The following is a 23,517-nucleotide window of genomic DNA, read 5'->3' as shown; positions in this document are numbered from 1 at the left end:
ATGCAATGGCCTGAGTCACAAAGCCACAAAGGCCAGGTTAGCAGCTGAAATGCATCCAGACAACTTGTTGGCCTAGTTCAACGTTATACATTCAGTTGGTTTAAAAGTGACCCCCAAATGCTGAGCACTTACAACATTTTCCTTGAGCAGATGAGAAGAGGTTGAAGCTACTCTGAAGAAGGAAAGAGCGCCTGCCTGATCTCACAGCAGCTTCTTTGCTAACGAGAAGGCTCTGCCCTGCCTTCTTACTCCCTCCTGTTCCCTTCTGCTGCCTGGCTGCTCACTAAGCCTGTAATTTAAAGAAGTGCTTGGACCTTTTGCCTTTTATTCTAGACCACCTTGGAGGGCTTTGTAGCCCAGCCACTTTTCCCAGCTAAGGAGGCAGGAGGGCAGAGCCAGTGCTGAGCAATTCCCTGAGGCACCACCAGACCTCAGAGACCTCTATCAGCCGAGCGAGGTGCGGAGCTGACCCTCTTTTCCCCACTGTTTGTCTGAGCAGGACACAGGAACAAAGTAACCAAAGAGCTGGCTTTATTGCTCATTGAGTGCGTTTATACGTGATATTGCAGGATGCTTTGAGCCTTGCAGGTCTGGCTCTCAGCCTGTTGGTGTGCGAATGATTGCAGCATGGTGCAGACTGTTCTGCAGGTTCCGCCTGTGTCTGCAGGATACAGGAGATGGACAGCAAGGGAGCACCAGCCGGTTTCAAACACTGACAACAGCAATTGTAAGAAATGCTATTGCTGCTATCAGTCCAGCTTCAGACCAAGCTGCTGCTAAGAAAGCTTTCCTTGCTAGCTTTTAATGATGTGTCAGTTTTTGAAGTGACGGAGACCTCTGAACATTGCCTGTGCTCTTTTTTTCATCAAACCTCTCACCTTGGCCTTGCAAACTCTCCACTCTTCCCTGGTTTCTAATATAAGCTTTTCTGATATGTAGTCTTTTTCCTGAAAACCAGCCTGTGAGTATCAGCAAAGGTTTCACTGATTTATTTACTGTGCTAGTGAGCTGTAAAACCCCACTAAAATTTTTAATCATTGTAAACCTGGACTTAAAGCTATCTATCAGCAGCTCTATTTCCAGTGCTTCCTTTCAAAGTAGAACACAATATCCCATCAGTGCTTCCTCTTTCAAACTCAGGACAATACAAGTGGTGCCCAGCACAGTGGCACTCTATATTCGCCAGCACTTGTGCACCCCTAGATATCTTTAAGAGCTTTTTTTTCTTACCTTTCTTAAATAAAATATCCTCTTATAGTCACCAGTGGTACTTCATAAACTTTTCTGAAAAAATATTTCAAATAGCTTGGAATTTCCTTCACATGGCAACAAAAACTTGAAAATCCTCAGGCAGTCATCATCACTGAGGATATATGTGCTGAAGTGATGTGAAGACAAATTGCTTTTATTTTAGTGGAAGTTATGAATCACAATAAAATGCATATAGCTGTCACATCACAACTTTGTAAGAGAATCTTTTTTTGCAGTCTGTGGTGATCTTTATATTGAATATAGCACAAATCCTTAGATTTTTGTGGAGCAGATGAAAGCAAAAATATTTGCAAGCTCTCTGACATTTGAAAGAGGTATGAGGTAAATCTTTGGGGAGAAAAGAGTGGATCTCAGCTTGGGTTAGTTCTGCAAACAGGACAGTTATCCTGAATAAAATCCCAGAAAAGCTGAGCAGTTATGTTTTCCCCTCCATGTAGCCTGTCAAATTCATCTCAACCCTTCCCATATGTGAAGGTGACCTCCAGAAGCAGCATAAAATTATTTATTGTTTTGGCAAAACATTTTATATCAGTTTAGTTTTACTGAAATAAGGGTAAATAATTTTTGCCCGGTCCTGCATTAACTCAGAAAATACTCCCTTTTTAGTGTAATGTATTCTTTATAGTAAATATCAAAATAAGTGACTTTTAGCATTTGTTTACAAATACTTATTAAAGCTAACATTTTGTTAAATTTACTGCACTAAATAATTCGTTAGGAGGCTGACCACTCAGAAAAAAAGACTGAGGAAGCTCTGGTTTAAATTGCTACATTCCGATTTGACTGGATGTTTATTATTTGTGTACAAGCTCTGTGTTTCTAAATACAGCAAATTTCCCTTTTTAAAAATGCAACAGAAAACCATAGTTTTAGAATGTTGTTGGTCCTAATTAAGCCAAAATGCATGAATTATTAAACATGCTCATTTGCAGCGCTCATGCACTTGAAAGGTTTGCTTTTGTTACTAATAAGGCACACACACCGCTGAAAAGAGGTAATTAGAGCATCAAAGGCAATGAACCATCCTGAAACTTCATAATGCTTTGCCCAAAAAAATTATCATTTAGCTGAACAGCAAGAAACCAAAAAATGTCTATACCATTTTGTCCAGAAAGATGAAAACCAAAGTCTTTCCAAGTAACTCCACACATATGGCAAGAGGCTTTTAATCTTCTCAAAAATACCTTCAGAGTTGATGTAGACATGGCAAAAGTGGACTCCTGTGGTTAGATTTCAAAGACTGTGTTTTTAAGTCAGAAACGCATTAGTTCTTATAAATCAAAGACTATTTTCATCCTGTGAAACCGTTTCAATCCTAGCAATGAAGAAAAAATTACATTCCCAAAACTTTTATTTTCCAGTGACTTTAATAATCTGCTTTGTTTTATAAGCAGTTGCAGGAAAAGACGCTCCTTGCAGATAAGAAGGAGCGCTGGCACTTTTTATGATAGGAAAATGCGTACACCATATCAAATAATGAGTGCACTATGTAAGCCATGTCAGAGATTGTGCGTTGCATATCCAGCTCTGCAGAACAAGTTACACTCTCTGGTTTCTCATTACTGCAATCCTGTTGGAACTTTGCCCCCAGACATTTAGAAAATTACATTAAAATGACTGCATATTGTTTACACAGGTTATTGACTATGCTTTCTTATGTAGATTCAGGGAGGAAAAAAAGGTCCTTTTTACATAGCCCGAAGCTCTTTAATACACGTGAGAAATGTCTAGACAGCAGCTTGAAAAACAGCCTTCAACTCTGTGAGGTTCAACACCCATCTTTTTGATAGTCTGCACATATCCGTCTCTCTCAAGAAGTAGAAATGTGTTAAGATACAGAAGCGTCTCTGGGAGGCAACCGCGGGGGATTGCCAATGAACCCTGCTCTGGCTGCTGCTCCGCACCAGCTCCTTCCCATGAAGTCAAACGTAAAGAAGAAAATGAAGGAGTAGGAGGGAATGCATGTGAAATGACCCAGCTGGTCTTAATATATCAGCAGGTATAGTGCCGCCTGGCAGCAGCCTATCACAGGCAGTGTTAGGGTGACAGACTTCTTCAAGAAAAGGCCCGTTGTTGCAGGGGAGAGGCGTGGGGGTCCAGCACGGAAAATTGGTCCTCTTCTGCTGGGGCTGAGGGCCCCCTGTTTCACATGGGGGCAACCATGGGAGTGTGAGAGAAGTCCCGCTCTCTGTCCATGGTAGTCTCTAAACATCTCTGACAAGAGGGAAGGTGTTACTTTGGCATTGTAGTCAGTCACAAAGTTTTCACGCCTACTGTTGCCACCTCAGAGGTGTGCTTTGCTGCCCACCTTCACTGGGGCCCTGACAGCCATACCCCACGCCTGAGGTAATCAAACAAAGGCCTTCACCCCCTTCGTTAGTGGGCAGAAATGTATACGTGGGGGGCAGCATCACCCACTCCTACACTCTTGTCTCTCTCCCCCACAGGGAAGGAGCGGGTAGCAATAAGGCTCCTTATTTCAGATACCGCAATGCGGCAAAAGATACAGCCACAGGGAGCAAGTGATACAAGTGTTTTCCATCCAGGTTCTCTCCTCCTTGCAGTCCACAGGGAATGGTCTTGGAGCAAACTACCCCCACAACTGCATTTTGGAAGGACCAGGTCCAAAAGGGAAGCCAGAAGCAAAATAACTGGAGCTCAGCATGGGTGGCCATGGGATTGGGATCAAAGGAGAGGGAACATTCCAGGCCAGGCTGGATGGGGCTCTGAGCAACCAGATCTAGCTGAAGATGTCCCTGCTTATGGCAGGGGGGGTTGGACTAAATGACCTTTAAAGGCCCCTTCAAACCCAAACTATTTTATGATTCTATGAGACAGCAAAGCTGTTGGACAGCACGGGATGAATTAGCGCATGTCCACACAGGCCAGTTCATATGTCCATATCCTGACGGACTTTAACCCAGCAGCTGGTATGTTGCTGTCTCAGCTGAAATAGGTCTCATATGGAGAATGCGTTTGGCATGAAAGGTAGCGTAGGAAAATCAGGTAAATGAGGAAAACCACAGTTCATTTTTCAAGTGGCAATCAGTATGATTATAAGCACAAACCTCCCCCGCTTTCTCCAACCTTACGTAAATGTTGCCGTGGTGCATATGCACATCTTACTCTATGGGGGTTAAATACTGTGTACTGTGCATCTCTGTTGGAGATGTAGCTAGAATAAAACATATGGTGTCAGACAGTGCCTGGGGGATTTCTATAGGAGTAAACAGTGATTCTGTCCAAATGTAACTTCTCAGCAATTCTCTGTCTGTCACCTGAAATTATGGATAGGGCAGATGCTGTTAGTCTTTTAGGTAAGATTTGCAGTGCAACTCATATGAGGAAAAAAAAGGAAAAGAACCGTTTTAATTTAGATCATTGGGCAGATTTTAGCTTGGTCAGGAAAAATGAAAATGTTATATATTGTTTTATTACAAAGAAGTGCTTTCCTGGTCTGCTGTTTATGCTACTGGCACAGGTCAGCCTTAATTTCTACTGCCGTAAGTAGCTCATGTAGATGCAGGTGTAGTAGTGCCAAGAGTCTTCTACTCTAAACATCCAGGATGCGTCCCACCAGTAAATGAGACTATGGTTTTGATATCAGCCATAAAAAGAAAGCTGTATACTGCAGAGGTCTGTAAAGAAGGGGAAATACTGCTCTTGAATGTGCCTGTAAGAGTGGGGAAAGGGGGAGTTTCATTTAAACGTTAGGCTACGCCACCAAATATTTTTAGAAGGGAATGTCATTATGTGCCTGATTGCCCTTCATTTCTTTGAAGCGACTTTATGAATGTCTAACAGGCAGGGCTAGAACAAATAAGCCATTCTGCTTTCTGTAGCAGGTCTAATACATGTACAGATATGAGGAAGGTAACACTCATCCCTGCCTCATTCCAGAGGGCAGGTCCAAGGTATATCTTTGAACTAAGTAGCTTCACAAAGGCAAATCATCTGGAACGAGCAGGCTGCCATCACCAGGCTCACAAAGAAATGCCCAGTAACCAGAGGAAATAATGGATATGAGGTTTCCTTGACAATACAGAACAGAAAGGGAGGTTGGTGTAAGAGCTAGGGTGCCAGCCCCAAAGCATTTTCTTGCCGAAAAACAGCAGCATATTGATGGCCATAGTGGTAGAAGATCCTTAGTGATTTAAACACAACGATGATTGATGGCAGGTAAATGTTGTTATATTAGCACAAGAATGCTTTTTTGCTTTATTCAGAAATCTCTAAAATTTTATCCCTAATACTCATGCATCCATTTCAAATAATTCAGTTGTTCTACTCTAGATTGGAGGTGATTAATCATAATTGTGAAGATTTAATCATTTAAAATAGAAAACAGAAACAGGAAATTTACCAAGCCTCCACATTTTCCAAGTTTTGACAAATGAAAATCGATATTTTTTCTTTTAGGGTTTTGATAAAAGCTTCCTGGTCTTTTCAGTTTATCTTCTCCGTGCTGTGAGCTCATGTAAAACACATCACACTTCTCATTATGGTCATTCTGTTATGAAAACAAATATTAATAGTGAATTCTTAGGGATCTGCCCAAAAGGAGTTTGTTGACCCATTACCCTTTGTTCTGTACGACTGCAGTGCAGTAAATGGCTGACAAACAATACATCACTTATAAACACTGCAACTGGATTGAATACAGATACTCTGCCTTGGTGGCAAAATCCACTGGCTTGGCTCCTCTAAGTCAGCAGGTGAGCATAATACAGCATGTGACCATAAATAAGGACCTTTTTTTCACTTTTGCCTCCCCAGGTGATCTCATGCATTTGCCACCCTACCTTAGGATGGACTTTTTATTGAACCGTGGCGTGCAGGGCACAAGCAGAGACCTGGGTTTGGGGCAAGCCTGCTTAGAGCCGCAGAAAAGCCGAACCTTGAAGCGTCCCACCGTCCTGGAGCCGATCCCCATGGAGACGTCCTCCACGAGAGAAGTACAGTCTTGGCAACCTGGTGCTGTGGCGACGTTACCTCAGCGAGAAGGAGCTGAGCTGGGACAGGCAGCAAAAATGAGCAGCTCCCAAGAATCCCTGCTGGACTCCCGGGGCCACTTAAAAGGAAACAATCCCTACGCAAAATCTTACACCCTGGTATAACAAAAAGAGCATGGCTGGACAGTGGCTGTAAATATTTACACTGAAAAAATCCAATGAAAGCTACCTTTTTTTTATTGAATTCCAATATTTATAATTAAAGAAGAAGATTGCCAAAATATTTGACAAAAAAAAAATAATAATATGAACGACAGACAGTGCAAAGACTCTCTTGCTTTTTTTCTGTCTGAGTGTGAGCTTCATCTGACTGGACATCTGAATTTTTGGGTAAAAGAGTCCAGTTTTCTGATCTTCACAAACGTTTGTGTTTTTACTGATTTTCTACGAAGTGCATGGAGACTTAACTAATACATTTTAACTGGAAGTTCCATCAGACTAGATTTAAAAGGGAAAAAAAAATCACACACACACAAAAATCACCCTATTTGTGAATTCAACAGAAACATTGATTTGAAAAAAGAAAAAGTCTTTCATCATGTTTGCACTTTTTTTTTTTAATTAGAAAATGGGTCCATGATTGTTCTTTTTTTGTTGTCAATTAGGAAGAGTGATGTCAGTGGAGTAAGGGCATTGATTTGTTTTGGTTTGGTTTTTTTTTAATATTAATTTAATGAGACACTCTTTGCATTTTGTCTATGCGAAATAAAAGGGTCTTCTGCCTTTATTTGTGATGTGTCCTTCCATTACCTCCTGCAGTATTTGGTTTTCCCACAGTGTAATAGCCATGTCGATACCGTACTCTGAACAATGTCTTCTTGTACCTTGGGCAGAAAAGGAAAGCAGGGGCCATATCTTTGAGAAAAAAAAATAAAAATGGGGTTCTCTTACCCACAGCTTTTTTGCTACCATGGGGCAGAAAACCAGAACGACGCAAGTCCCAAGTGCTCTGAATCAAACTCACCCGGGACTCTCTGCACTCGCTTTATCTGCCACAGGGAAGCTTTCGTTTGGCTTCAGTATTTTTTGGATCAGGAGAAATGTGTCGATGTTACTTTACTTACTCCCTAGGAATGGATCTTTGGTCCATTTGGGAGTAGCACTTACAGAAATTAGTTGCTTACGTAAGGACTGAGGAAAGAAAAAAATCCAGTTTTTCCCGTAAGAGAAAAAAGAAGAGGAAAAAGTTATTCTGGGTCTAAGATCAATGTGGCTTTCTTTAGAGGAAAAAATCTTTTCATGGAGGACCTGTCAGCTCGTATTACTTTGTTGCATCTTTGATTACATGAGAAGTAATATTGGTTGTTTTATACCAAGCATAAATGATTGAGTACCACAGCCGGTGGGTTTAATACAACTGCCCTCAAGCCACCTGGCTAAGTGTCTTGTATGTTTCCTGGCCACCTTGGTGTGCCCTGACCAGGAGAACATGATGCAGAACATCCCAAGTTGGTGCTGATGCAAACAGGCTGTTCAGCACTGACTGGAAATATTAACTGGGTTCTGAAAGCAATTCAAATCGGTAAGTTTGAGCAGGCTGAGGAACCCTTGTAATTTCCCTGGCTGGTGACAGTGTGGGCACTGCTAGTGCAAATATTTCTGCACCATGCTCAATTCAACTTGTTTTAGAATAGAAAAAAGCAGTTCTGTATAATTACTATTATTAATGTAATTATGTTGCTATAAGGGCACTGAATTAGCGGAGTACTTAAGTGACTTGAAATGAATCAAGTTGTACTTTCATCCTTAGCTCTGTCAAACCCAAGTGCTAAAGACCTGGAAAGTCCTACAGAAGAAGCCCAATGAAGACATTCTTGAGGTATGTACTTCTTACAGACCTACAGAGAAGTGCTGAGATGTCACTCAGATAAAGAACCATTTCCCATCTAGTCTGACTATATGACCAATATGGTGATAAAGCAGATGAGAAAAGAAAGAAAAGAAAACAAAACAGAAACAAAAATAAACAAAAAAAAAACACATAACTTTTACCTCCGTAAAAAATAAAGCAAAGTAAAAAATTAAGAATTACCTATTAAGTATTTCCAAAAAGAATGAACAAACTGTTAAAAATTGCTAAATTATTCCTTTGCTTTATTTTTTCTTTTATCATATAGAAACCTTTTCCTCATACAAAACTCATGTAAGCTTGCAGAAATAAATTTATTTACTATTTCCCATTGAGAAACTCCACAGAAAACTTGATTTTTATTTCATTTTTGGGCAACCCAGTTATTTTTGTTTCCCACAAGACTCTTTGCAGTGTGCTTAGCTTGAGCTGGATGAGGCACTAGCACTGCATTTACAAATGAAAATATATCTTCTCAGTAGCATTCAGAACTTTCAAGTCTCCATCTTCCATTCAAGCTTCCTTCTTGCCCTCTGAAAAAAAAAAGACAAAAAGCTTTTGGGCAAAATCAAGGCTTCATCCATTTGTTCCCATGGCTGTTGGCTTCCGTCAAGCACAGAGACGTATGTCCCACAGCAGCACTCCCCACCAAAACTTGCCTTCAGTGACAGACAAGAATGAGCATGAGGTGGAGGGAGGAAATATTCACATTCTAAGCTCCTGGTGACTGCTGGTAGTAGAAATATTCCAACATCTCCCTAAATCTACATTTGCCTGACAATCTGGAAAGTGCCTACTGTTCTCAACTTAACAGGGCTCCCTCCTCATCTGTATTCAGTATGCCTGGTAATATTTGGCCTCCTTATGAAGATGCCTTTGGGGGCCTTATATTCAAAGAAATTCATGGCAAGTCTCCTGCTGGTTAAAATCAGAGTGGAAATGGGCTGCTGCTCAGCACACGGAGCCTCAGACCTGCAGGGTGCCTGGCTCCATGCCCCAGATCCAGCCAGTTCTTCAGCACACAAAACTGTAAACGTGTGCATGGTCCCCTTGGCTTGAGGGTTTTAGTGGCTTTTAATTTTCCAAACAGCACTGGAGCTGTAGAGGTAGTTAAACATGTAACAGAAGCTTTAAGGAAATTTCTGTCCCACTCTCATCTAGCTAAGGTTTGGAGGTAGAAGTAATCTCTTTTTTTCAGATCCATACAGCTGGGAGCAGTCAAGTCCCTGCAGGTTTGTAGGATGAAAATAAAACACACCGATGTGTCCCTGCCAGCATCACTGTAAACGCTTGGCTGTAAAAGAACCATCAAAATCCATGGATCCTATAGGTCTGCATACCAGTGTGTGATATAATTCCCCCATTGCACTAAATGCCCTCTTGGAAAATATTCATGTAAGTGCAAAAAAAAAATTGGCACTAGCATGTGATCTCAAAAGATACCCCTTAAAGTACCACAACCTCAAGGGATAGAGCAAGCACACCCTTCACAGAACTGCAGCTTCATCTTTGTCCTGAGGGTGATAGGAGGCTACTTCAAAATATGAATTTAAGAGCCAAAGTTCTTCTCTGTCTTCTCTCTACTAAAAATCACACCTCTGTAGAGAGACTCATTCTTTTTCACATTATACTTTTCCCCATGCCCCAACCTCAGCTAACCCTTTAATGATTCACAGATAGTAATTAACTCTCCCTTTTGTCTCAAATGAGTTAGCAACTCCCTCACTCCTGCCTTTTCTAAGAACCCTTTTATCCTTCTTTATGCCATTACCATTTCACTTAAATTGCCTGATTAGCACAATTACATTAAACTCAGTACAGTTTTTACCTCTCCTTGTTTTTAGGTTGGAACTTCTATTCAGAACCAAAGAAATTTTGACTCTTTAAAAGTTTGGTTTTGGTTGATTATTTTTTTTTAAGCAGATGAGCTTCACAGGAATGTTACCATAGCTAAAAGGAGTTAGGAGTTATAAGCAAGTTGAGGTATTATTATACCAAATAACATAGCCGAAATACAAACAAAAGCAACCCTGGGCTACTCTTTGGGACAACTGAGAGTCCAGAGGAGCTTTGTACAACCAAGTTTCCCACTTTCCCAGGCACCTGGGGGATGATACCCATCTCTGACTGGCAGGTGGGTGAATGGCAATAGGTGTCTGCCTCAATCTTTAAGTAATTTGAGGTGTCTTCAGACTTTGACTCCCTGGATAGACAGGTATGTTTGAAGAGCGAGTTTTTTCAGTTGGTCAGGCTTGGGTTTGGTTTTTTTTTTTGTGGGTGTTTGGTTTGTTTTGTTTTGTTTGTTTTTTTTTTCTGAAGACATGAACAGTGAAGCGGTAGGATAAAAGGAGCAGCTAGAATGGCAGTTTCCTCCAGCACATCTTTTTACTGAGTAGGCTGAAAAGTTCTCCCAGAGAAGGGAGCTCTCTTTCAAAATAAAATAAAATAAAATAAAATAAAATAAAATAAAATAAAATAAAATAAAATAAAATAAAATAAAGGCATACATTTTGAACAGCCAGTTCATTGCTTTAGTGTTAGTCAGGTTATTTTAGGCCACAGCAGTTGCTTAATGGGCTGTCATGGATAACTATGAGGCGTTCCCAGTAAGGAAAAGAGAGTGCTTTTCACCATCAATTTTCTCTGGGCTTGCCTGAGACTCCCAAGGAGAACCTCACCATCTCTCCAGAAAGAAAATACCTCTGCAGGAATTTCACAGCTAACACTGCTGGGAGGTCACAAAGTGCCCTTCCTTGGGGTTTTTTGTACTTTCTGAACTATTCCTCCTTTTTTCACAATGAATATTATGGTCCTTTGTTTCAGGATTTCGTGGCAGGAAGGTGCTAGAATTGACTTTAAAAAGGATCTATAACTATTTCGAGGGTTTGCAAGGGCCCTGTAAACTTCCCAGCAGGTCTGGGAGCATTTGGTATGCTGGCTCCCCACCCCACAAGAACCTCCTCCTGGCTCTGCTCTAATCACCTTTGCCCTCTGAGTTGGATGATTTTCCCCCTGGCAGGCACCCGCTGAAGGTGTTCAGTGCTTTTCAGGCCTGACAGTAGGTAAGCGGACAAGTGTCAGGGACCAGAGGAGAGTCACCAAGATAATCAGGGGGCTGGAACACCTCTCTTATGAGGACAGGCTAAGACAGCTGGGGTTGTTCATCCTGGAGAAGAAAAGGCTCCAGGGAGACCTTATTGTGGCCTTTCAGTATTTAAAAGGGGCCTAGAAGAAAGATGGGGACAGACTTTTTAGCAGGACCTGTGATGACAGTAGAAAGGCAAGGGGAAATTCAGACCAGAAGTGATAAATGATTTTTTTACAATGAGGGCAGTGAAACACTGCCCAGGTTGCCCAGAGAGGTGGTAGATGCCCCATCCCTGGAGACATTCCAGGCCAGGCTGGACGGGGCTCTGAGCAACCTGATCTAGTTGAAGATGTCCCTGCTCATTGCAGGGGGTTGGACTAAATGGCCTTTGAAGGTCCCTTCCAACCCAAACTGTTCTATGATTCTGTGATTCTATGACCCTGAGCACAGAGTTGGCTGAACATAACCAGGGTGAGAAAGAGAAGGTTTCCTGCCTTTTGGAGAAATGGTTTGAGCTTAAAACGAGGATTCGTCTCTGGGATGTGCTTGTCAGGAGGAAGCCTGCGGCAGGTATTTTTTCTGATGATGCTGGAAGAGAAATAAACACATGGAATTTCTTGCCAGTTACATTTTTAACGGTTTTGGGGTTTGTGGTTTGATTTTTCTTTGTTTCACAGAATCACAGAATGTTAGGGATTGGAAGGGACCTCAGAAGATCATCTAGTGCAATCCCCCTGCCGGAGCAGGAACACCTAGATGAGGTTACACAGGAAGGTGTCCAGGTGGGTTTTGAATGTCTCCAGAGAAGGAGACTCCACAACCCCCCTGGGCAGCCTGTTCCAGTGCTCTGTCACCTTCACTGAGAAGAAGTTCCTTCCCAAATTTAAGTGGAACCTCTTGTGTTCCAGTTTGAACCCATTACCTGTTGTCTTACCATTGGTTGTCACTGAGAAGAGCCTGGCTCCACTGTCATGACACTCACTCTTTATATATTTGTAAACATTAATAAGGCCACCCCTCAGTCTCCTCTTCTCCAAACTAAAGAGACCCAGCTCCCTCAGCGTTTCCTCATAAGGGAGAAGCTCCACTCCCTTGATCATCTTTGTTTTCCTGCACTGGGCTCTCTCCAGCAGTTCCCTGTCCTTCTTGAACTGAGGGGCCCAGAACTGGACACAATATTCCAGATGTGGTCTCACCAGGGCAGAGTAGAGGGGAAGGAGAACCTCTCTCAACTTACTAACCACCCTCCTTCTAATACACCCCAGGATGCCGTTGGCCCTCCTGGCCACAAGGGCACAGTGTTGGCTCATGGTCATCCTGCTGTCCACCAGGACCCCCAGGTCCCTTTCACCTACACTGACTAATAGGTAATTCCCCAACTTATACTGGTTTTTTTGTTTGTTTTTAATGGGAAATACGTACACATATAAGATCTCAAAACGTCTGTGACCAAGTGTGAAAGAAACTGATCTTGGCTTTGCCCATGGAAGAGTAATGCCAAAACTAATTTCTCAGAAAGGGAAGGGAAAAGGGAAGGGAGAAGGGAAGGGAAGGGGGAAGGGAAGGGAAGGGGGAAGGGAAGGGAAGGGGAAAGGGAAGGGAAGGGGAAAGGGAACGGAAGGGAAGGGGAAAGGGAAGGGAAGGGGGAAGGGATGGGAAGGGAAGGGGGAAGGGAAGGGGGAAGGGAAGGGGGAAGGGAAGGGGGAAGGGAAGGGGGAAGGGAAGGGGGAAGGGAAGGGGGAAGGGAAGGGGGAAGGGAAGGGGGAAGGGAAGGGGGAAGGGAAGGGAAGGGAAGGGAAGGGAAGGGAAGGGAAGGGAAGGGAAGGGAAGGGAAGGGAAGGGAAGGGAAGGGAAGGGAAGGGAAGGGAAGGGAAGGGAAGGGAAGGGAAGGGAAGGGAAGGGAAGGGAAAAGAGAAAAGAGAAAAGAGAAAAGAGAAAAGAGAAAAGAGAAAAGAGAAAAGAGAAAAGAGAAGAAAGAAAGAAGAGAAGAGAAGAGAAGAGAAGAGAAGAGAAGAGAAGAGAAGAGAAGAGAAGAGAAGAGAAAAGAAAAGAAAAGAAAAGAAAAGAAAAGAATAGAAAAGAAAAGAAAAGAAAAGAAAAGAAAAGAAAAGAAAAGAAAAGAAAAGAAAAGAAAAGAAAAGAAAAGAAAAGAAAAGAAAAGAAAAGAAAAGAAAAGAAAAGAAAAGAAAAGAAAAGAAAAGAAAAAAAATAGGTTTGAGATAAACTGTGGATGTTACTGGTTTTACATTGAAACTGACAAGCTTTCATTCTCTGAGTTTGTCAGAAAACACAAAACACCCCACCCCACCCTGACCCAGTTCAAACCATTGGACTCTTTTATTTAATTGAGAGCAAGTAACATAGGTGTTTCATAAAAGGACATAATGTAATCATAAGATAGTAGAGAAATCCACAACACAATGCGAAAACAAGGTGAAAAACCTTGAGAAATGCACTTACTAAGGAAACTTTTCATCAAAACTGTAACATACAGTAATATGATTTTGGAATATTGCTCAAGTTAAGTTAAGCTACCTCTTTGCACCTAAAGTTTTGCCAACATGCTTTTTTTAACTGTTCCAGTCCTGATGGGATAACAAAAATAGCCTGATTCAACAGTTCAATAGAGAAAGCAGGGGAGTTTCAGTGCTAGTTTTAACATAATGGAGGCCCTGGTAGGCATGAGAAGGGAACATTGCAACCAAGGGCTTGGAAATAACAAACACATTGAAACATGCAGTGTGATAGATCTTCCACCAGCTAGAGCCTGACTATCGATGATCCTGCAGCTTTTCCCTAAGGAAAGCACATGAGGTTCACAGAGAGCATGAAAATCCTTTCTTCTCCCATCCCTTTGCAGGCTACATCTTTTTGTCCTGTCCTGCCTGTGATTTTCAGAGGCTTTTGAGGTTGCAGAAACTCGAGGCAGCTGCCTCTGGGTCCCAGGGAACATCTTCCTCTTCTATTCATCTCTGCTGGTAGCACCTCCAGCATCTTCCAGCTTCTCTCATGCTGTGGTTCCCACATTGCCCTGACCACCTCTGCTGCCCCACACTGAGTTCCACACCCCTGCAGCAAGTGCTGCTTCCTGGGGTGGCCACCACTCTGCTCCTATAAAGCCAGAAAAGTGGGACCAAGGGTTCCGCTGTGTCCAAGGCAGGTCCTAGTGCATACCATTCCCGAACATCTCAGAGACTCAAGGGCAGAAAGGTCAGGTCTGATGGATGAGGCTCAGCCCAGAGGCTTCAAAGCAAACAGCTGTCCTGCCATTGGCACCCAGCGTGCCTGGCCGAGGGCTGCAACTCCCTGCCCTCCCAGGGGACTCACATCACTCCCATCCTGGGAAGAGAGCTCCCGTTACAGTAGACAGGATAAACAGTCTGGTAGCATTAAGGATCTCACCTCTGTTCCCAGGTGGGGACAGGTCTGCTGGAGCCCATCCTTATCTTTGCACACAGCAGGATGGTGCCTGATGTCTGATTGTCATATCCTATCTGTCTGGGCAGCCAGGGACTCACAGGAAAACAGGAGCTCATTGGGAACAAGTTTGATTTAAATAACGTTATCCCAAAAGTGTGAGGCAGGGATACTTCTGCTCATGAAGAAATGCATTGGAGAGCTGTAGGGCTCTGCTCTGTACCAGCATCTGCACCTCTGTGTAATTACTTCAACATTAGTAACAGTAAAATTATATACTTCCATAAGGAAATTTAAATTAAATGTAACCTAAATCAATTTGAACTTTAAAACACCGAGCTCATACCACCTGTCTTTCCTATAGAACAAATTATATTTAGATCCAAGGTCAGTAGCAAAGGGAAAGCTTAATTAAATTTGATGGCAGACTACACAATCACACCTGAACTTACCTACAAACAGATTAAGCACCAAAACCCATCTATTTTATTCTGCTATTCTTGCCTGGAACCTAGTAAGATTTTTCTTTTAAAATGGCAACATCTCCAGTTGCATTTCATCTTACATGTACGGAAATGAATGGATACCTTGGCAAGCTGCTCTCCACCAACCACAAAAGCTCATTCATTAGTCTCTGACATGTTGATCCATAGCTCTTTGCACTCCTAATTAAATCATCATCCTTGAAGGTGAACCCTTTAGAGTATTTATAAGCAGAATCACCTCAGGTGGAGGAGCCATGAACCAAAGCAATAGGCAACACAACTGATGAGGTGGTGTTAAAAATAACTCTGTCGTTTTCCTGTCATTTCAAAGAGAGCTGAGACACACTCAAGAGAGAGGGTGAAGCTGCTTTCAGGGTAGACTTTTTTTTGAGGAATACTTGGGATTTTGCAGCTAAAAAAGAGTAGATGTGACCACCTGATTGTCCATTTGCTCATGTGGGTGGCTTGCAACATGCAGGGTATGTCTTGGACTTAGGCTGCTCTTCACTGACATGGGGCAGGAGTAGCTGGATCTCATTTGCAAGGCCAAACAGAGGGAGTCGTTGTACTGGGAACAGGTGGGATTGCAGGTTATTTCTGGTCAATCTGGCATTACAGAGCCAGCTGCCACCTGTGCTGTGAGTAGATTATCTATGATTACAGCATGTAGACACACATGCAGGTACTCACAAGCATACACACCTTTTCTCATCTGCACAGAGAACGTCAAGATCAACGTGAAAGATATCACCACAACCTTTTCACTCCCCTTGCATTGCACTTGGTGGAAGGGGGCAGGGAAAGATGCTACAGCACAAGGAGACCACAGCAATCAGTCACTTCCAGTCACATTACTCTCAAGTGTCAGTCTTAGCTGTGCACAGACACACAGGCTGGTGTTAACTATTTACGGTCCATTAGCAAATACTGTCCTATCCAGGAGACAATATCTCCTGGCTATTTTTATAACCTCAGACTTTATTCTTTACTCCTCACATCAAGAATCTGATCTTAATCCATTCAGCACAAGAATACAAGTCAGAGACTTTTAGGGGCAGATGCTGAGGTCAAGGTGAAGGGTGTCATTTACGCCAACTATGACTAGAAGAGAAATCAAAAAAAAAAAAGATTGGGTGACGTCTGAGTGCTAGAAAGTGCTCTGTATCAACCTTGAAAGTACAGAAAACCCACGATCCCCTTTACAGCTGTGAACCGCTTTTCAGGCACTCATCCACAGAGAAGGTCCCTGGGAGCTGTATTCAGTGCCACCCCATCCCCTCCTAATAGCACAGCAAAAACACATCCATTTCCATAGGCATCCAGAGCAGACATGGCAATGCTCATTGTTTGCTTCCTCAGGAGCATGTAGAAAGCTTTATGCCAAAGCTGACAATGTCATGAAGAATAAATTTGTCCAAAAGACTACTGCTATTAATTATTATTGTTATTATTCAATAGATTTGTTTCAGTGTAACTTCATGATTGGAGTTCTCACTGGGAAAGACCACTCAATGGACCCAAAATTTTCATGATAGTCTCTCATTTCCAGTAACATCCAGCATAAAACCAGCCTGGTCTCCTGCCAGTTCAATCAGTTGTCCCTAGATAAATGAGAGTTACCTGAGTCTGAGTCTGAGTCTGTGAGGCCAACAAACCATGTACTAACAGGCCTTGACATCCCATGGCATCTACCTGTTGGTAGCCTCTTCCTCCTGGATTCAAGGTCTAGCAGAGTTTTGTGGGGATTCAGCTTCTAGGTGGGAGCTTCGAGAGTCTGTTCCCAACATCAGGGCAGAGCCCCACACTTTGAAAGGCCTTGGCCGCTTCCTTCCTGGAAGCGGCTCAAGCCACCCTCTACAGCCACAGCAGGCTGGAAACAGAAAGGAAACATTTTGATTTTTTTTTCCTTATAAAATAATGACAACTTTCAGAATTTCCATTCTGAAGATACACATTTCTCTTCTCTGCCCTGGGAGGGAAGCGAAAGCATTTCCATCACTCACATTATCTAAAGGACAGAAAGCAGTTTTAGCCACATCCAATGATTATCACGTTGACGTTTTCTCTTTACTGTGCCATCTGAAAAACAGAGCAATCAGAACAACACTGAGCAAGGACTGGGGCTCAGCAGGCTTGATGAAATTAGCCACTACTGAGGCCAGGGTGAAAACAACTTGCCTAGCGCTTCAGTGAGGGTTGCCATGCAGAAGTTCTTTAGCTGTATGTGCTGGGCCTGAAAAAAGGCTTGAAATTTTTCCCTGCAAATTCGTGATTGCTGAAGTGACCAGACAGCTGAACCAGCAGAGCATTCAGCTGATGCTGACATGTTTAAACTTATCAGAGAGCTCAAGGTCTGTGGAAACCAGGGTATATCCCAGCCCCTGGGGCAACTTCCAAACACACTAACGAAAAGCACAGCTGCTGAAGGAAAATTGCACATTACCTGTATGGGAAACAATTTCTAGTGCCTGAGCTCTGAAGCAGTCTTTAGAGCTCAGTAAAGAAGCCAAGAACATTAGCTTGGACCACATGAGAAAAGAGAAAGTCTTGGCCACCCACCGAGCAGTATATTGACCTGTTTCTGGAATTGTAACAGAACAGAAACTCAGCTCCAAAGTCTGCCTAGTTCCAGTAAAATGTACAGGACAAAATCTTCCTTATTTTTACAGTCACTGAAGTCCGAAAATCTTCGGTAGCAGTTTAAGACAAGAGAAGCAGGCAGATAAGTGCGTAATTAAGAAAGTGGCCCACTTGGATAAAAAAAAATGACAAAGATCAAGAGCTAAAACCTTGGCAAAATTTGCCACAACTTTAAATTCACTAGGGCTTGCCATGTAGACCTAGTTATGCAGAGCTGATGTCTGAGTCAAAATGATGCTTTACAGTACAGATTCTACCTTTTCCAGCTTTAATAAAAGTCAAAAACTTCAGCATTTAGTACCAGTTGTAGTGTCAAATATTATTGTGGCTCTGACAGTGACATGATGTCCCCTCAAAGATGGAAGAATTTGAGGTTGGATGTCTCTGAGCTTTTCATTTAACCTTATTCACACTGAGAAAATAGGACTGTCCCCTCTGAATAGGGTACACCACCATTTCTAGTTGGAGGTATATCAGGAGGTATATCAGGAGCTATATATCTCATGGGGGGAAAGCTTCTGGTATGATCTTTTGCTGGCACTTCTGCAGCACTTACAAGGAGTGCAACTGAATGAGTCAGAAAGCTCAACTGCCTTATCTGCCCCTGTCATACCTATTAAGAAGGGAAGGCTGCAGGGATCAGATGTTTTCTTCAAGGTCATTCTGCAGACATAAGACTTGAGCCTTCATTCGATTTTGCACAGGGCTTGATTCTGCTCAACCAAGCTTGGTGGCAGGTTGCCCAGAGAAACTGTGGTGTTTCCATCCTTGGAAGTGCTCTGAATTTGAGCAACAAGTCCTGAGTCACCTGAGCTATGCTGGCCCTGCTCTGAACAGGGGAGGGATAATCCCTGAGGTCTCCTTTGGACTAAATTGCTCTGTGATTTCAAACCAGAATTTCCCATGGGAGCAGAATTGCAGTCAGAGTGCCTCAGCTATAAGGACCTGCTTTTCTCTTCATATTCAATAGCAAAACACTGAAGTTTTTCTCTCCTGACTCCTAGGAAGGAGTCAAATACTTCAGCCTTTGAAAAAGAAATCCCTTTTCCCTGGTTCTTTGGTTGCATACCTTGCTGGGGGTCATGAGGAGACTTCTGGCTTTAGGTTTAACATGTGCTTCTATCCACGAACCTAGCAAGTTTCAATCCAGCTTTGCAGATATATATAAATGCTATAAATATTTTCCAAACTCAGTCATAACGTGAGGTCCCAAAAATCAGGTGAAAGTTTGACCTCCATCTCCCTATAGCTCAGTTCATTGCAGTAAAGGGTGTAGGTAGTTGCTACTTCATCTCACCATGACCTTGTGCAAACTCAGATATGTTTGTGGAGCACTTGGATGCTGGCAACATCATTCATGAAATGAAATTAGAATCATGAAATCTCCAGGGAACCAATTAATAATTTCATGTTCAGTTCAGCCTCTGAACAGTGAATTCAAAATAAAATACAGGTAGAATAAAAGGAATTAAGGAGTAATTTCCCATTCACAGAAATAGGACTGGGCTGGGGGGGCGGGGGGGTGATATGGGCTTATGAAGTCAAAACCTGTGTCATAACACATTTCATCACAGAGGAGCAAGTACCATTAGTACTGCAGGGGTATCTAATTCTGGCAACTTCAGATGGTTGGCTTTGCAACCTAGTTATTTTTTCATGTGCTTTATAGTGTGCAGAAACTTTCTGATGTTTTTATAACCAATGACCTTGTTGGAAAAGAACATCTCTGGTGTTTTAATGACTTTCAGATAACTTTTATAGCTGATGTTTTCAACCAGCAGAGTACTCTTGGGTCCAAACCTAAATATATTCTATCTGAAGAAGTGTCAATTTAAAAATAAATAAATAAATAATATAAGGATGTCAATCACACCTCAATATTCCCCAGAATGAAAATATCAGCTGAAAAAATATATATATATATATATATACACATATATACAGTTGTTTAAAACATTAAAATTAACATAAATAAATAAATAAATAAAATACTTACAGCAAATTATGTTACTCTGGAGAAAAAGTCAAAAAGTTGACAGTTTTAAGAAAATAATAATAATAATAATAATAATAATAATAATAATAATAATAATATTTCCTATACTTTTAGCAAAAGCTTGCTATTTATCCCTCATTTCCTAATTCAGTGTTTACTACATTATTTCTACAGACGTTATTTTCCTTATGCAGGTAATTTCTTATGCTGTATGAATATCTCCTGAATGTCACTAGTTCTTTTTTACTCAGAGACAATTCTATTCCAACAGTCTTCATTCTCAAAATAGTATTTTCATATGTATATAAAATACCCCAGGATTTTCACAAAGAGTATTGTACACATCAGAAGGCATCAGATATAATCTTAATTCTTCAAACAGTCGAGCAATCCCCTTAAAATAAGATTCAAAGGACAAACAAAGACATTTCTTTGACACGCGCAGACAAAACAGTTTCCAGTTGCAAATGAAAACTGGATTTATGGTACTCTTCTATAATTAAAAAATGATGGTGTGGTCATTCTGCTAGCTGACAGGATTGTAACAGGTTTTGCCATCTGTCATACTCCTGAGATGGTGGTGAGGACAGTGATGCAAACCTGCTCCTGGTGGTACCCGCTGTTATTTCTCTGGGTTGTGTTTGAGTTGTTTGTCCTATCACGATCCCAAATGGTTATAATGTCCCCTCTGGGGACTCTCCAGGAACAGTGACTGATGTGCTCCCAAGGTCAGGTACCACGACAGAGCAGCAGGACTGCAGGCTGCGATGGTGAAGTCATTGGAGACTGAAAAGGCTGCTGCAGGCTGGTACATGCACATGGTTCTGTGCTGGGTTGGGGGCATATTTTTATTTTTTTTTAATGCACATACATTTTAAAGGTTATGATCTTCTGTGACATTTCCATTTCTATTTTCTTGCTGGTGGTGGTTCAGCTGACAAATTTAAGCCAAAGTGTAATACAAATAACTGCTTACTGAGGTCCTTTGTTTCCTCTTATTGGCTGCCTCTGAGACCTGGGTAGTCTTCATGTGTCTGATCATAAGCGCTTCTGAATGCTGAGTTTGACCTCGGTCAACCCAGACAACATCTGTCAGATGGCAAAAAGCAACTCCTGACTGACAAATAGAAGAGTAGTATGACTATAAAAATAAGGGTGCTAGGTACAGCTTTTGAAGCTATTTGATCATATATCACATGAGAATACCCCATGAGACTAATCCTAATTGACACTAACTTCCACGTTTTATGAAACCTTTTTTAATTATCATTACACTTTTGGGGGACTGTTCAGAACTTGTCTGTCCTAAAGTTAACCTCCAAAGATGCTACAGCTTCTTCAAGAAGGCTTTCACCAAACAGCTCCTGAGGAGAGAGATCCCTACACTGCCATGTCCCTACGTCCTTTCCCTGGGTCCCATGCTACCAGCCACAACCACATCCCCAGCTACTAAAATTGAATACCCCTCCTTTTCCAGCTTATGACATTATATCGATCGTCACTATTAATTAAACTGGTCTCCCTTTTTTTATTATTTTTTATTCTTTTTTTTTCTTTTCTTTTGGGAGGGGCAACATGGGATGGTGGGGATCTACCTACAGATACATACATGATTTTTCATCTCTATGTATAACACACACTGTTTAAGTTACAGGCACTTATGTATGTACCCATGGTTAAATTAACATATGCTTGTAATATAACCACCATGTCTTCAATTCAAATGCAGGTATTAGGTAATACATTGCTTTATACATAAACATAGTTGAGGTAAAGCATATGGGGAATAACTTTTGTGAGACCAAAGGCAGGAAAAACAGACATGGTTTCAGGAAAATGTGTTCTTTTTCAGGTTATTTACATGGCTCATTTACTACAAGCTTGTCTTTCTTCCCTTTTTTATACCAGCTACTCTAATAATTGTATCCTTCCCTGCAAACCTTGCTTCACCTCATAGCCTTAGCCCACCACAGCTACATCGGGGCTAGTGTTGGCTGAACACAAACTGCTGCTTTCTCAAAGTTTTCTCACAGACACATCATTCAGCCAAGGCAAAAAACAGCCCCTGTTTCCTAACCATGGAAAAATGCTGTTATTTTTCTAGTTTGTGTTTGGATTTTTTGTCCTGTCACGATCCCAAATGCCACAATGCATAACACAGCTCCTCTCTTTTGTGAGGACACAGGGGCTTGAGGCCTGCTGCTGTGCGTGCCGATTGAGGGGAGAAGGCTTAATTAAATCTGTCCATCAGCAGGTGAAAGGCTTCCCTTTCTTTATAATGGGAAGATACACAGGTAATTGCGTTTTCGATTTATCACCTGCTGTATCAGGGCTGCTGGCACAAGGCACGGAGGTGGTGTACACTGGGTGTCAGGAGGAAAAGGGGAGGGAAGATGTGGAGTATATTCTCCCGCAGCCTGGTTTGGAGGACCATCTGGACAGCAGCCTGGGAGCAATTCATCAGCTCTGTGAGATGAAGCTGAGAAGCCAAATGTCTTTTTTCTTCTGTTAGAGCTAGCTAAAAGTAAACCAGATTCTGCTGTAATGAATTATTAACAGGAGTTCATTTAACATCGCTGCTATCTGGCTTAAGTACAGACAGGCCAAAGTGGTTTCCCAAATCTTATTGACTTCCCTAAGTGTCCTAGTAGAGGACAAAAGTGTGAGTTTGTCAGCAGAAATAGCTGCTGGAGAAAACCTAACACAAAGCAAAATGAACCCTGGAGAAGGAAAATAGCAGTTAAATGGGAGTTCCTGGTGCAAAAAACAAAACAAAACAAAACAAAACAAAACAAAACAACAACAACAACACTGCAATGTTTTAGTTTTAAGTGGCTCAATAACAAAAAATGTGCTCTGACGGCCCTCTGATACACCAGCGTCTGTGGGGCATAAAGGTTTCCATTTGGGACCATGTATATGTTCTATAAATAAGGTAAAAACATACATAAGGGAGCATACAGGTATGTGTGCATAACCAACCACCTTAGGTCATCTGTGCACTCCAGGTTCAGGAGATGTGCTACGCCCTCTCCTTTGCCAACTCTTCTGCCCCAGTCAGTATTTCGATGAATCATATTTCACCATCTGCCTTAAGAGCTGACTGTGCAATAATGTGCGTGGTTGGGTTCACTTGGGCTGGTACAGCAGCTGGAGAACATCAAGCACGCTATTCATGCATTTCAGGATAAATAAGTCCAACAGCCCAGGGATTTTGAGTATTCATCAATCATTTCATTACAGACTAGGGGAAACACACACAACACAATGTTTTATTTATGTTGCAAGCTGAAAAGACAACAGATGAAAATATGAGAAGGCAACGAAGAAAGACAGCAGAAGTTAGCAAACCAGTTCTGCAAATGTTGCAGCAGTTTTTCTCAGATCTTACGGCAGAATTTTTATTCTCTCCAATCGTTCCTCTGTGCAATGCTGTGTAATTCAATTTCTCACAGCCTCATTAGCTTTGTCAGCAAGGCTTTTAACTTCTAGTTTTAGCAACCACGAGTCCCAGATCACTAAGCAAAACGAGGGTATGCCTAAAGCCCAGGCTGTGAAGTTCAGTCTCCAAGGCAAAGCTCCCATTAATTCAGCGTGGCCAGTACTTTTTGTAATGGATCTCCCGTAAACATGTATGGGTGGCACACACTCTTAAGTGCTTTATCACATGGATGATGTAGAAATATTTCAGGATTCCTTCTTGTGTTCTTTAATATATGATAGCAAACAACAGGTATCTCTAAAAGAAGTAGTTGGAG

The 23,517-nt window shown here is 42.0% G+C and overlaps 1 protein-coding gene across 4 annotated transcripts in view; it reads left to right on the top strand.

Annotated features, from left to right (window-relative positions):
* DSCAM (DS cell adhesion molecule) overlaps positions 1-7,011 on the top strand; it is a 491,184-nt gene extending 484,173 nt beyond the window's left edge. For all 4 annotated transcript variants that reach the window (XM_065068401.1, XM_065068387.1, XM_065068394.1 and 1 more), the window contains one exon: positions 6,049-7,011. In XM_065068401.1, coding sequence (XP_064924473.1) covers positions 6,049-6,389 — 341 coding nt within the window. In that variant the 3' untranslated portion in view covers positions 6,390-7,011. The remainder of the gene's footprint in view (positions 1-6,048) is intronic.
* The last annotated feature ends 16,506 nt before the right edge of the window (positions 7,012-23,517 follow it).

The sequence above is a fragment of the Columba livia genome, chromosome 1, assembly GCF_036013475.1.
Source record: "Columba livia isolate bColLiv1 breed racing homer chromosome 1, bColLiv1.pat.W.v2, whole genome shotgun sequence".
In the NCBI taxonomy this organism is placed as follows: Eukaryota; Metazoa; Chordata; class Aves; order Columbiformes; family Columbidae; genus Columba; species Columba livia.
Note: the sequence above shows the minus strand (reverse complement) of the source record. Positions and strands in the feature narration are given on the sequence as shown.